This window comes from Pollachius pollachius, assembly GCF_949987615.1.
Source record: "Pollachius pollachius genome assembly, chromosome: 16".
Classification (NCBI taxonomy): Eukaryota; Metazoa; Chordata; class Actinopteri; order Gadiformes; family Gadidae; genus Pollachius; species Pollachius pollachius.
In genome coordinates this window covers 47,157-62,156 of record NC_136949.1, presented here as the reverse complement: position 1 = coordinate 62,156, position 15,000 = coordinate 47,157, and the positions used below count along the sequence as shown (strand labels likewise).

The 15,000-nt window shown below is 49.7% G+C and overlaps 1 protein-coding gene across 1 annotated transcript in view; it reads left to right on the top strand.

Moving 5' to 3' along the window:
• Positions 1-522: 522 nt before the first annotated feature.
• Positions 523-15,000, top strand: part of LOC307088269 (uncharacterized protein) — a gene marked incomplete at its 3' end in the record, with an annotated part of 57,742 nt that continues 43,264 nt past the window's right edge. Inside the window, exon 1 of the mRNA XM_079754119.1 lies at positions 523-1,043. Within this exon, the coding sequence (XP_079610245.1) occupies positions 710-1,043 (334 nt within the window). The 5' untranslated portion in view covers positions 523-709. The remainder of the gene's footprint in view (positions 1,044-15,000) is intronic.

The window sequence follows — 15,000 nt, the reverse complement described above, 5'->3', positions numbered from 1 at the left end:
AACACGATGGAAATATTGGGTGAAACATAATGAAAAAAACATAAAAATCATTCAATTACACAATGTTCTTTTGTGTTTTTAATCAAAAAGTGTTTTAATGACAATCCGTTAAAAAATGGAGTTCTTGAAAACGGAAAACGGTTAGACAGGAGTGCGTCGAACTAAAACCAGCTTGGGACGATCCACTCCGTGTATTCCACACCACCCCTCCACAATGCCAGGTGAGCGCTCCCGTCCGCTCTGGGCTCCGCTACGGGCTCCACTCCCACTCCGCTCCGGGCTCCACTCCCACTCCGCTCCGGGCTCCACTCTCGTTCCGCTCCGGGCTCCACTCCCACTCCGCTCCGGGCTCCACTCCCACTCCGCTCCGGGATCCACTCTTATTCCGCTCCGGGCTCCGCACTCAGCCCGCGTCTGGCTCCCGTTCCAGCCGCTACAGGTGGCTCCAGTTCTCCGCGGTTTGCCAGTTCTCCCCCTCGACTTTTCATTCTCCAGCAAGTTGTTTTTCCCTCGCCACCAGATTTGAACCGACTGGGACCCAGGGCTCGAGCGTGCAGCCCAACTCACATCTTTTCAGCAAATATGGCGGGATGTAAAGACTGCAGGGTCTCTCAAACAATACCCCCGGTCCACCGCGTTGGATATTAACCTCGCACGTTTCGGATCGTACTTTGGGCACTTTTTTGGTGAACCTCGGAATATTTTAAAGATGCCTTTCAACCAGAGGGCCATTGAGCCGCGACGCGTGAGCAGGCTGGCGGCGAGGGGCGGCCCGGCTCCGGGGGAGGATGGGGGCTTCGTGGTGGTGGACGGGCGGAGGTCCAGGAGACCCGTGTTGTTCTCGTCCCTGGACGAGGTGAGCTGTCACACCATGATCAACCTCATCCACCAGCTCTCGGACCTCTCGCGGCACGCCGGGGACATGTTCCTGGGCATCGAGATGGAGGTCTGCCTGGTGCTCCAGAGGTCCCGCAGGATTCACGGAAGGCTGGAAGCTCTGCACGATGAAGTCAGCAAGTTCGAGCCCAAGAAAGTCAAAATACGTAAGTTTACGTGACATCTGCACATGCATCATGTGCGTTAGATATTCGTTTTAAATCCCTGGTGTTGAAAGGATTGCGCACTGAGCAGAATTGCTTTGTGAAAGCGTTGTTTTGTGAAAGCATTAAGCATGTAAAATAACATAAATTAGACGTTGCATCCCGAATCATGTATGCAAAATTTCAAATGTATGTGGGAGGGACTAAACAATTGATCACATCATATATACGATATATATATTTACTATAAGAAATGCGGGATGATGAAACGGTCTATAAGTCATCAGTAGTGTGCTCTAAAGGCAGTTTTACTGAGTGTTGAGGGTCCTATCCTGACTAAATGTCACCTCACTGTGTGTGAGGAGAGAGCAAGGGGGGTGTCTAGAGACCCCTAAACACAGGCGGGTGTCTCCAGGACCATCAGCAGGCCGGCTGGGTCCCGTCAGCAACGATCTTCTTTTGAGTCCCCTCGCAATGACCTTCTGCGATCAGACTCTCTGGCGCATAGTCCCGGACCACAGAGATATTCAGATACACGGGGAGAAATGAACTTCCTCTTTAGATATTTGTACTAATGGCTTATCAATATCTAAATCAATTCCCTTTGTTGGTCACTTGTTTAATCGCATCCCTCGACGGGGTCTGATGTAATCTGTCGCTCCCACAACCAGTCAAACATTTACCGGACCGGTTGCTCAATAAGATCTCGGCTTTGTGGGCTTTGTGGCCGAGACAGTAAAAATCGAGATTAATAACTGGGCTTGTCACATTGTCTTCCAGACTTTGATGTTATCCCTCTGATAGACCGGACTAGTGAGTCCGTATATCAGTCTTCCTGTTTGGCTCCTGTAGTCAAACTGCTGCCGACGCTGCTTTGCTTATCTTGTTTCCCTATGAAATGCCTCGCAAAACAACGGCAGGCGTCTAACTGGTTCTTTAATTCACAACAATCCCTCATGCCTCCCGCGAGAAAGATTCAAGAAGAGGTCAAAATAAAAAGAGTCGTCATCATGTCTTTATTGTCCCTTTGCTGCTCTTTCAGTTCCCCTACCTCCCCGACCTTATGACACACGCGGAAAGACAATAGCCCTTTGGGTCGCGTTGGAGGAACTATTACCGCAAAAGCAAGTGACTCAGTGATGATGCTCAACACACAGGCAGTTTGATGCATAGGTGAGCTCACAGCCAGATGATTAGCAACTAGCCGGATGGTCGTTCTGACAGACAGACAGATAGACAGACACGTGTCAGACAGGTAGACGGGTCAGAGTGACCGACAGACAGACAGACAGACAGTACAGAATCACATAAATGAAAGATCAATTGTCAGACACACAGACAGCTAAGACAAACATATGGACTGTTCAGAAAGACAGTTAAGCCGCACACACAACGCTGACAGACAATTCCGACAGACATACAGACAGTTCAGACACACACATACATACATACATACATACATACATACATACATACATACATACATACATACATACATACATACATACATACATACATACATACATACATACATACATACATACAGGTAGACAGTTCAGACATACAAACAGTTCAGACAGACAGACAGTTCAGACAGACAGACATACAGGTAGACAGTTCAGGCATACAAACAGTACAGACAGACGTCCAGACGTACAGGCAGGCAGACAGACAGACAGACACACGGACACACGTACTGACAGACAGACAGACAGACAGACAGACAGACAGACAGACAGACAGACAGACAGACAGACAGACAGACAGACAGACAGACAGCAGCTGGTGTGGAGGTGTGTGCACCGTCTGAGGAATGCGTTGTGTTATGCATCTCTTCAGCGCTGGCTCCCACACCGGCCCAAGGTCGTACAGAAGCCCCAGGATTCATTACCAGGCAGATATACATACGTGGGTGTGTGTGTGTGTGTGTGTGTGTGTGCACCAGGGTTCTCACCCTCAGGACACGCCCCTCCTCTCCCAAGTATCAAACCCGAGCGTCTTCAAGGACACTCCTTAGACTGCGCATACCGCCGTACATCATAGCGGCCGGGCCTGAAACCCTTTATTGGGTAATCGATGGTTCCTCTGAGGGCGACACAGAGCCGCCAGGAGAAGGGACTTCCCTCTGAGCTGGGCTATGGGAACACGCTCCCACTCGGGTGATGCTAACGCCACAACTCCGGCGGGAACCAGCTATGTTCAAGCTCAGGATGAAGCGCCGAGCGCGCTCCACTGAAGGTATGTGTTCTGCAGAGGCAGCCTGTTGAGGCTGCTTCAGCGGTGTTGCTGTCTTGCGGTCGGTGTGGCGTGCTACCGCCTGGAACATGGGTGTGGGGTGGGACACAGTGTGCGTGGATTGGGGGTCTCCGGTTTCTCGTATGGGGCCGGGGAACGGCAGCAAGAGGGGGGCCCATCTGCTGCTGCTGCTGGACTTGAGGTCTGAGTCTGGAATGTGTGTACATGTGTGCTGCTGTGAAGTGTTCAGAGAGCGGCCGTTAAGTCTGTCTCCCTCCCTCTCTCTCTCTCTCTCTCTCTCCCTCCCTCTTCCTCTCTCTCTCTCTCACTCTCCCTCCCTCTTCCTCTCTCTCTCTCTCTCTCTCTCTCTCTCTCTCTCTCTCTCTCTCTCTCTCTCTCTCTCTCTCTCTCTCTCTCTCTCGCTCTTCCTCTCTCTCTCTCTCCCTCTCTCTTTCTCTTTCTTTCTTTCTCTCTCTCTCTCCCTCTCTCTTTCTCTTTCTTTCTTTCTCTCTCTCTCTCTCTCCCTCTCTTTTTCTCTTCCTTTCTTTCTCTCTCTCTCTCTCTCTCTCTTTCTCTTTCTCCCCCTCTCCCTCTCTCTCTCTTAAGGGCGTGTCCGTAAGAAGTCAAAGTGGTTTATTATTGTGGTGTATTGTTGACATAGTGTCAGAGCTGGTCTCACTTTATCGTCATTCTCAAACCAGGGTTGGTCTAACCTGCTGCTGATCAACCCTGACCGAGAGAGGTCAGGGTTCATGTCCCATCTTGGTGTTTCAGTCTGGAAGTGTCTAGTGCTGAAACAATGTCTGGACATGGTAGCAGCGCTGGGCCTAGTAATCCTAGTGTTATCCATAGTTGAATCATAGCTATAGATGTAAATCTCTTTCCACACCCACAGATTATTATATACGTATATATTTATTTATATATAATATATTCCCTTCGGTTTTTTGGGCGCATTAAATACGATGCCTTTCCTTTTCTTCACAATAACTGCTTTATTCCACTTTATAAACAAACAATTTACTTTTGAATTTGTTTTTTTACATTAGGACAATTTCACATACATGTAAGTAATAAATCATTTATATGATAAAGATATATTTCAGGCCTAGGTTAGTACCCATATGAAACCATGGCAGTATTCTTGGCTCCCTTTTAAATCAACTATGCCCTTTAACTATATGTTACCAGACAATTTCACGATGCCGAATATAGCCCATATTTAGCTAGTTCTAATGGGTATGAAGTTAATTTGAACGTGCAAGTGGGTCGAACAGTCATGAAGGTTAATTGGAGTTTAGAAAGACTGGGCTTTCCTGTCAAATATATCTGGGCTCAGTTACATACTAACAGAGTACTGAAATCGTACGTACGTACACACTTGCACACGCACACACAAACACACACGCACTCTTCCTTTTGAATCAGTCTCCCTTCTGTCCCGGTCTGATATGTATTTTTAGAAGTGGGTCTTGGCCCCTCATCCATCTCTTAATTAGTGTCTGGGCCTGGCAGAAAGCAGGCTTACAGCGGTGTGTGTACACACACACACTACAGGCTAATGACAGTGAAGAGGACCAAAGGCACTTCCCATCTGAAGAGCAGCGCGGTTTCCTTCTGTCACCCTTCAAAGACAATCCTGCTCCGCTCGGCTGGGCTAAATACCTAAGTACTGTTTATGGTTTTCACCGCCAGCCCCCGTACCTTACATCTCCAACCCGTGCACCCCTCCTTCATCTAAACCTGACCTCATTGATTTCTGCCACACTGAACCCGGACCACTAGCAGTCTGCCAGTACACCCAGCGACACGGCCAGAATCCACAACCCAACCCGGTTCCTAGGGGCCCTGGGGCTGTAAAACATGGAGGGGGGGGAGAGAGAGAGGGAGAGGAAGAGAGAGGGAGGGAGGAAGAGGGGATTTGGCAGGATATAGTTTTACAGCAGCAAGGCCTAATGGTGTTGCAGATGCCTTCTCTCACGCCTTGTGGGAGTAGGACCCCTGAGAGAGAGTGAGAGAATGATCAATGCCAGTCTTGTTCCTGTCTCTGTGTGGTTGAGAAGTAATACATAGTAGAACATCTATCTTTTCGGTTGCTATTTACCTGGTGCGTGCACGCACACATCTTGGCAAAAAATAAGGTTTTCTTTGAAGATAGAAGATGACATTGGAATTAGGTGAAAATGGCAATTTATTTATCTGTGTAAGCACGAGAGAGAGACAGAGAGAGAGAGAGAGAGAGAGAGAGAGGCTACGAGCTCAGTGATGAACTGCAGCAGGTCTCCTTGCGGGCCTGTCTCGTCATCTCTCCCGTCAGCCCCGCCCATGACACAGGTCCTGGTTCGCCGTAGTGGACTGGAACGCCGGGTACTATACATAGACAGTCATCTAGGATTCACTATGTCTCTCTGACACTCTCACACATACACACGGACACATACACACATACAGGCGTTTTGCGTGGGTAAGCTTTTCACAGAGGCAACTCATGTTGACTTACACACACACACACACACCAGCACATCTTTAGATGTTTCTACTCCGGTACAAACAGGCCTACAGACCAAATTCAGAATGATCAGGCTTAGTTGGAGCCTAGCTATGACTTCAAACCCGGGCTCTCCATCTGAGCCTGCTATTGTACTTGACAAACAATATTGTTAAATCATCCTTACATATTCATGTAATGCTACATCCACAATTTCAGACAGGCGGACAGACATACAGACAGACAGAAACAGTATCAAGAAACAGAAGGATGTCCACGGCTTTCTCTAGAGAGATAAACAGAGCTAAATCTGTTGTCTGGTACTTGTGATGCAGGGGACCTGTGTGTGTGTGTGTTTGTGTGTGTGTGTGTGTGTGTTTGTGTGTGTGTGTGTGTGTGTGTGTGTGTGTTTTTTGTTAGACAGCACAACATAAAAGTTCAGACTATGGGAACCGAAGACTACCTTCACATTTGCATACAACGATTGTCATCGTTTCCAAACAACGTACAGAACCATTTAATTCCATAATTTATATAATGGGTTGTGTGTCTCCTTCAACTGTTCATTCTCACGTTCTCCTCTTGGCGTTCCCAAACTCCTTACTCTATTTGGGAATGGGACCCTAACTCTTCTGACTCCCGGCTTTTGTCTCTGTTGTCTCTTCTCTTGTCCTCTAGCCTTCTCTCCTCTCCTTTCCTCTCTCCTCTCTCCTCTCCTCCTCTCTCCTCCTCCTCTCCTCTCTTCGGTCCTTTTCTATCTTCTCTGACCACAGCAAGGCAGAACCCCTCTTCCTCCCCCTCCCTGCCAACCTCTCCCTCCCTTCACCCATCGCTCAGGTGCGATGGCCGCCCCAGCCGTGTTGATGTGCTATCACCGAGGGCGTGTTGTTCTGGCAGGAGCGTGGTGTTGCATGGCGTTCCTCTGACCTGCTCTTCTCTGTCGTTTGCGTCTGCAACAGTTTCGCACCTTTCACGTCCATACATGCAGCGTAAGCAAGAATCTGAACCAGTCCTGCATGTGTGTGTGCATGTGCGTGTGCGCATGTGAACCAGAGTATGTGTGTGTGTGCGTGCGTCGGTCTCCTATGTGCATGTTTCAGAACTCTTAGTCATCTGTTTGCTCGGGGCTCCTAGACTCCTCATTCCCGCTCGGCGGCTCTGGCAGGTCTGAGCTGGTGTTGGGTTTGTTTTTCCATACGTTGAACGCCGGCCGTTAAAGTCTGACACGACTGCAGCGACACGGCTGGGTGACGTTTAGTAGAGTGTACACCTGTAAGAGGCCAGGGTAAGGCCCGTCAAGTGTGCGGTACGGCACTGAAAACGTGTCGATGACAGACAAGGAATTCTCCTACTCAGGTATTGACTGAAGACATTGGGGGCGGCATGTGGCTCAGGAGGTAGAGCGGGTTGGCTGGCAAACGGAGGGTTGCTAGTTCGATTCCCGGCTCCTCATAGAGTGTCGAGGTGTCCCTGAGCGAGACCCATCACCCTAACCGCTCCTGACCTGCTGGCTGTGGCCTGGCGTGGCTGGTGAATGTGTGCATGATGGGGGAATGTTAGGCGATACTATAGTGGCCACTGGTTAGAAAAGCGAGGTATAAATGCGGTCCATTTACCATTTGATGCAGTACGCCAGTCTCACGTTCAGTGGGTCTTGGATGTTTCTCAGGATGTTGTGTCTGAGCTGTTGCTCTTCAGGCTTTCGCTGTTAATTCTGACACGCTCTTCCACCTTGTGATTCTTACCTAAACGTCAGAAGGTGAGAATCGCATCAGTTTGCTCTGAAGCGAAGGCCCTTGTGTTAGTGGTGGGGGAGTATGGGGGCTGGAACACCTCTTCATGGGGGGTGGAACACCACCTTATGGGGCATGGAAATGGAACACCACCTGAGGGGTGCTGGAACACCACCTGAGGGGTGCTGGAACACCACCTTATGGGGGCTGGAACACCACCTTATGTGGGCTGGAACACCACCTTATGGGAGCTGGAACACCACCTTATGGGAGATGGAACACCACCTTATGTCGGCTGGAACACCACCTTATGGGGGCTGGGACCCCACCTTATGGGGGCTGGAACACCACTTCATGGGGGGTGGAACACCACCTTATGGGGCATGGAAATGGAACACCACCTGAGGGGTGCTGGAACACCACCTTATGGGAGCTGGAACACCACCTTATGGGGGCTGGAACACCACCTTATGGGGGCTGGAACACCACCTTATGGGGGGTGGAACACCACCTTATGGGGGCTGGAACACCACCTTATGGGAGCTGGAACACCACCTTATGGGGGCTGGAACACCACCTTGCGGTGGCTGGGCTTTAGGTGGGTGGAGGCGAGCGAACGTGTTTCTAAAGAGTCCTCATCAGTTGATACAGTCTTGGGTGGTGGTGACTTTGAGTCACTGTGTTCCCTGAAGCCGTCTTTGTAGATGTTTCTCTGACAGCTGGTAATGGCATTCTGAAGCTGGGCTCGCTATTGGTGACACACGCGCGCATATGCTCAAATACACACGCACACGCACACACACATATCCATGCACGAACACACACACACACACACACACTCAAATCATTGGACTTCATAGTTTAGCGAGCATGGGTCTGTGTGTGTGTGTGTGTGTGTGTGTGGCTGTGTGTTTCTGTGTGGGCTTGTTTCAGTAATGTCACTATAAAAACAGTTCCAGTCTGATCTGAACTTCATTACTCTTTATTTGGTTTTAAAGCCAATCATCTGAAAAAACGCTCACTCACTTAAGGTGTGTGAACATCATTACCTTTTCTTTGTTACATGCATACAAAGTATGTATTGACTTTGTTTGTTATGTGTGTGTGTGTATGATTGTGTGTTTCTGTGTGTATATGTCTGTGCTCTGATTCAAACTGATATCACTGGCTATTACTTACTTACGAGTGAACGCAAACAAACCAAACCTGGGATGCAGTGTGTGTGTGTGTGTGTGTGTGTGTGTGTGTGTGTGTGTGTGTGTGTGTGTGTGTGTGTGTGTGTGTGTGTGTGTGTGTGTGTGTGTGACCCCACCCTCACCATAAAATGTTCCCTGATTAATGGGAAAGGTGTGACACACACACACACACACACACACACGATACAAAAACACACATGGATAGAAACACACACATACACACACACACACGATACAAAAACACACACGGATAGAAACACACACACACACACACACACACACACACACTGATACGAACACACATACACACTGATATGAACGCACACACACACTGATACGAACACACACACCTGTCACATGAAGTACTGCAGCAGGTGGGAGATCATCTTACAGAAACACAAAAGCCATTGTCATCCTGCCTGTGCCCTCAACAGCACTCAAGGCTTGGAAACACACACACACACACACACACACACACACACACACACACACACACACACACACACACACACACACACACACACACACACACACACACACACACACACACACACACACACACACACACACACACACACACACACACACACACACACACACACACACACAAACACACACACACACACACACACACACACACACACGGAACCTCCATGACTCCGTTGTCCGTGTTAGGGAAAAATAAACACTCATCTGTCACCACCACTATCAAATCTCCCTATTCGTCTTCATAAAGAGCGTGTCACACACACACACACACACACACACACACACACACACATAAGGAGTGAGTGAGTGGTACTTCCTGTGTGGACAGTGCTCATGATTAACCTTACAGGCGGTGCGCTGGGCAGCTGTTGGAAAAGGTGTGTTAGCTCAGAGACTGTGCAACAGGTTGTCCTCTCTGCTGCCTGCCGAGTGTCTCTCCCCATCAGTTAGACACAAGGCTGACTGATGGCAGCAGGACATGGGGTCGCTGTGGGTCTCGGATGTGAAAGGACTGAATGAAGGTTTTCATGTTACTTTGATAGGAACAAAGTCTGAATACAAAGTGGATCAGATGGACTCCTATTGAGAAGCACCAAGCGGCATGTGGCTCAGGAGGTAGAGCGGGTTAGGGTTGTGCCTTGTCGCGGTGTCCCTGAACAAGGCACCAATCCCTGCTGCTCCTGACTCCTGGTTGACTCCGCTGTCGGTGTGTGAATGTATGATGAATGGGTGAATGTGAGGTGATATTGTAAAGCGCTTTGAGTGGCCACCACTGTTTGGGAAAGTGCTGTATAAATGCAGTCCATAAGCAAATGTGTTTACCCTCCACCAAAACAAGGTTTTATTATTGCTATTCTCACCGATAAAGTGTAAGCCTACCGAAACGGCTCGAGTAACAAAGCAGAATGTGTTTATTTTTAGTGTTGTTGGGGTTTACCTTTATTGAGACAAAGGTTGTGGCTTCTGATTTGACTCCTGAGTAGGTCATGAGGCTCAACTGTCAACAGCGTTGGACGGTGGTGGTGTAAGGTGTTGGGTGGCCTTTGTCGAGGTGACCTGATGCAAATCAGGGCTCCAGGGTGGCATTAAGGGATCGTAGGATTACCTTGACGACGATGCAGTGACAAGGCACACCTCCAAACACATTGTTCTGACCTCTGTTGTCGTCCCAACGCCATGAATATGGGAGGGACCAGGGTGTAGATTAACAAAACAGTTTTCTGAATGATTTTGTTTTAATTTAGAAAATGTCTATTTCGAGGTTCCCAGTGCTCTGGTGTGTGTGTGTGTGTCTGTGTGTGTTCGTTGTTGTGTTGCTGACCTCCTCCCCCCCTCGTTCCCACCACACACCAACATCACCCTCGTTTCACCCTCTAGTCTCTTTCACGCACAATGCTATGGTCCATGTTTTATGGTAGCAGGGGATTAGCCCAGACACGTTGAGACAACTCTTTAATATACCCTCGTTAAACAAGCAGGAAGGGGTTATACTGCTAGATCGCCTCCTTATCTCCTCCTCCTCCTCCTCCTCCTCATCCTGGTAGACGGCAGACTCTGGGGTTTGAACCCACAACCTTTCAGCGGTGACTGGGACGCCAGCTGAAACACCCACTAGACATTTGCAGGCCCTTCCATCCAAAGCCACGATGTTAACAACAATCCATACTCTACACAGTTCTGCATTGCGTGTCTTGATTGTGATGCTGTGCAGAAGTGGTGGTTCTGTGGATAAGCTCAGAGTCTCTGGTCTGGCCATCACAGACGGCTGATTTCAGCCCAGTGTTTGCTGAGCAGTGTTATTATTACACAAGATTGGTGACCTGCTTGACTGGAGTCTCGTATTAGGGCTCTCAGACCTGTTATTGTGCTTGTCTCTTCCCTTCATCCAAATCTGCTGCAGCGTTTGTTTGTTTGTCTGCACGGACATAGGAAGGGTGGACGAGGTAGAAATAATAATACGCAAAAGAGTGGGTTTTTTCTCTCTCTCTCTTTCGCTCTTGCTCACCCTCTCTGTCACCCTTGCCCTCTTTCTCTCTCTCTCTCTCTCTCTCTCTCTCTCTCTCTCTCTCTCTCTCTCTCTCTCTCTCTCTCTCTACTTGTTCTCTCTCTCCTTCTGCGTCTTTCTCTCTCTCTCTCGCCCACTCTCTTTCTCTCTCTCTCAGCTGTGTTGTTTGGTTCTGGTCTGTTTCCCTTGGTCACTCTCTGACCCATGCTCTTTTCCTGTCTCCATCTGTCTCTTCCCTCAATCCCTCTCTCTCCCTGTCTCTCTCTCCCTGTCTCTCTTTTCCGGCCTGTAAACTGTCTCTCTCTCCCGTCTCTTTCCCTCCGTCTGTTTTATTGGCATTAAGAAGATGTTAATCGTGACAGCCCGCCACAGTTAAACTCTGTGCATTAATGGGTGCAATAAGGAAGGCTTAGGATCGTTTACTGTACGAGAGACGGAGAACAAAAGAACGCTGACCTCCTCCGGCCCTCTCAATGTCTCCCTGTCCTCCTTCTGTTGATGTGCTTTGACTCCTCATCTGCATCGTGGCCGTCCTGTATTCACTCACGCACACGCAAACACACAAACATACACCCTGTCAGACACACACACCCTGTCACACACGCACACTCTGTCAGACACAAACACACCCTGTCAGACACACACACACATCCTGTCAGACACAAACACATGCACAAGCACACAAACACACACCCTGTCAGACACACACACATCCTGTCAGACACACACAAATGCACACGCAAACACGTACACATACACGTGCACACACTTCAGAGATGTCAGGGACATCGCAGCACGCCACTTATTCCTGTTTATTTACAGAGCTAATTGGTCTCTTCATTAATTAGTCAAAACAAGCCGACCAAAATGTGTCCCTCTTGAGTATCGCCCCTCCCCCGGGAAAACATCCATCTCCCTCTGTCTTCCCAGAACGCTAGGTGTGTTTGTGTGTGGGTGTGTGTATTATCGCGTGATGCATGTGTGCATCAATCATGTGTGTGTCTATGTGTCTCCCTCTTTCTTCCCAGAACACTACGTGTGTTTTTCTCTACGTGTGTATGTATGATCGCATCTGTCCGTGTGCATGTCTGCATGGATGTGTGTGTGTGTGTGTGTGTGTGTGTCTGTGCACGGTTCATTCCTGGGTTTCCTCGCGTGGCAGTACTACTTTACGAACATGAAATCGTCCTCACAGGAATCCCTCGAGGCCCTTAACTCCCGACCGGCGGCCCACACTCCTCCCCCTCACAGAGACTCTCATTGTGTGTGTGTGTGTGTGTGTGTGTGTGTGTGTGTGTGTGTGTGTGTGCCTGCCTGCGTGCCTTCTGACGTTGACATGATGCATGTGTATCCCCTCAGTCTGTTTCCCCTCAGTCCATCAGAACCCCTTCTCAGTGCGTGACACAGAAGCTAAACATCATCTCTGGTGAAAGGCACCAAAACACGGAAGAGGGACGAAGCCCTTTGGAGTGGCTCCGTCTGCTGCTGCCGCCCACAGCCCTCCTCCCTCCAGCGGGACACCAAGCAGACCTGGGTCTCCGTCACCGGGCCGTGTTGTTATGGAAACTCAATGCACGCTGTGTGGAAAGCAGGTTTTATGTATTTGCTCGTCTTCAGTAAGCGGTGGAAGCGGAGGCTTTAAAAGCCAATGCAGACAACCTCCTCCTCCGCTGTCTAGCCTGGGAAGAAACAGTGCGCCCGAGCTTGTGTTATTGCAAGAGGAACGTTTTCTGTCCGATATGAAGTGCAGGAAATATGTGCAGTTGAGGAAGCTAGCGGGCAGAGAAGGATTGGGACACACTCCTTCAGCTGTTGGCTTTGCAGCCTCTGCCCTTCCCTCACTCTCTCCTTTGTTCAGTACGCTGGTCTGAGGCCAGTGGTTAGGGATTAGTCTCACAAATCTAGCCTTAAGTTACCCGTGTCAAGTCTGACGGCAGACCAGCTCAGCCCTGGGTGGCTGGGGCAGAGTAGATGAGGCATGCCATGTTGTGCTGGGGTCCGTCCATCAGCTCGTCACCAAGCTTTCTCCCACGCCACCTCGCTCACCCGCCCCTCGGTCAGGTGCCTGTTTTTACCTCATCTTCCTTCTCTACTACTTGCTACCTCCTCACCTTCTTCTCTCCTCCTTGCCTCTTCTTTCTTTTTGTCTCCTCTCTCCTTCTCACCCCCATTTCTCCTCCTCCTCCTCCTCCTCCTCTTCCTTCTCCTCCTCCTCTACCTCCCTGCGGGCAGCGAGAGAAACAGTGGCAAATCCAAACCACCTGTTGTGTGTAAGTATTCCCTGAGTGGCGCCACATGGAGCAGACACACACACACACACACACACACACACACACACACACACACACACACACACACACACACACACACACACACACACACACACACACACACACTATGAGCAAACACTATTAACACAGTGTGCTACCCAGTACACGATGTCCTCGTAATAACAGTAGTAGTAATTCATAATAACCTTTGATGCTTGTGATGTGGTGAAATAAACTTGGTGTATTTATGCTAGACTGCACACATGAGTGTGCGCATGACAGAGGCACACACACACCCACCAGTACACTGCCACATTTATTAGCAGATTTATTCAGATGAATTCAGGCATTGCTCAGACACGCAGTGAATTTTGTGGGCCACGCCTTCTTTGGAGAGTCCCACAGACACATAAGCACACGGATACACACGCACACAGACACAGACAGAAACACGCACACAGACACAGACAGACACACGCAGACACACACAGACAGACACACGCACACACACACACACAGACGCAATAGAATCAAAAGAAACCACCCAGATGTGTCATCGCATTTCAAACCAACAAATACATACGTGTCACTGATACCACCTTGTGTGAGTCAGCTGTACCTGATTCTTCTATCACGCCTCATCTGAACAACTTCACACCCTCTTTAAACAGGGCCGCCTTCCTCATGTTCACAGAAGTGCACTTTTCTACTGACGCCCGGCGAATGAAAACAAACTCCTGTTCAACCAGAGAGGGCGTGACTATTGTGTGAAAGGACAGAGGGTGTACTCCTCTCCCTCCAGCTTACAGTGCATCGCCGTGTGTCTGCATGTGATCCCATTCAGGCTCGAGGCTAGCATGGCGCTTTGTGAGACCAGCTGTTATCGACCAGATGTGTTGTGCGTGCGTGTGTGTGCGTGTGTTGCGTTGTTGTGGTGGTGAACAGGTCAGCTCTCAGAAGGTCCCTCCACGCACACAGCGGGGATTATAGGGAGTATGGTTTCATAAGAGCACCGCTGCGGCCAGATCTCCCTAAGCCCCCCTGTTGTGACGGTGCTGGGGGCCTGGGGCCTGGGGCCTGGGGCCTGGGGCCTGGGGCCTGGGGTCTGGGGTCTGGGGGCCTGGGGCCTGGGGCCTGGGGCCTGGGGCCTGGGGTCTGGGGGTCTGGGGCCTGGGGTCTGGGGCAGGGTCCAAAACTAACACTCGCCACTCGCCAATTACGAGTAGATTTTGTCTCTGGCTGGTAAATTTTTAAGACCACTCGCCACTCTGGCGAGTTATTATTTTTTTTACCGGCGAAAATTTAATTTTTCCTTACTGGAGGAGAACGACGCTGGTATCTGCTAGTTTCCTGACAGAGTAATGTGTCTTTTCAGCAGAGACGATCTTTTGGCACGTAAGCGCGTGATGCCACCATTCAGCGTACCCATTGGTGTTGTTTGGCGCGCCCAGTAGAACTGCTAGTTTCCTGACAGAGTAACGTGTCTTTCCAGCAGAGTTCTCCAAGTACGTCTCGCTGCGGCCTGCGGGAAGGCGGGGCGTGAC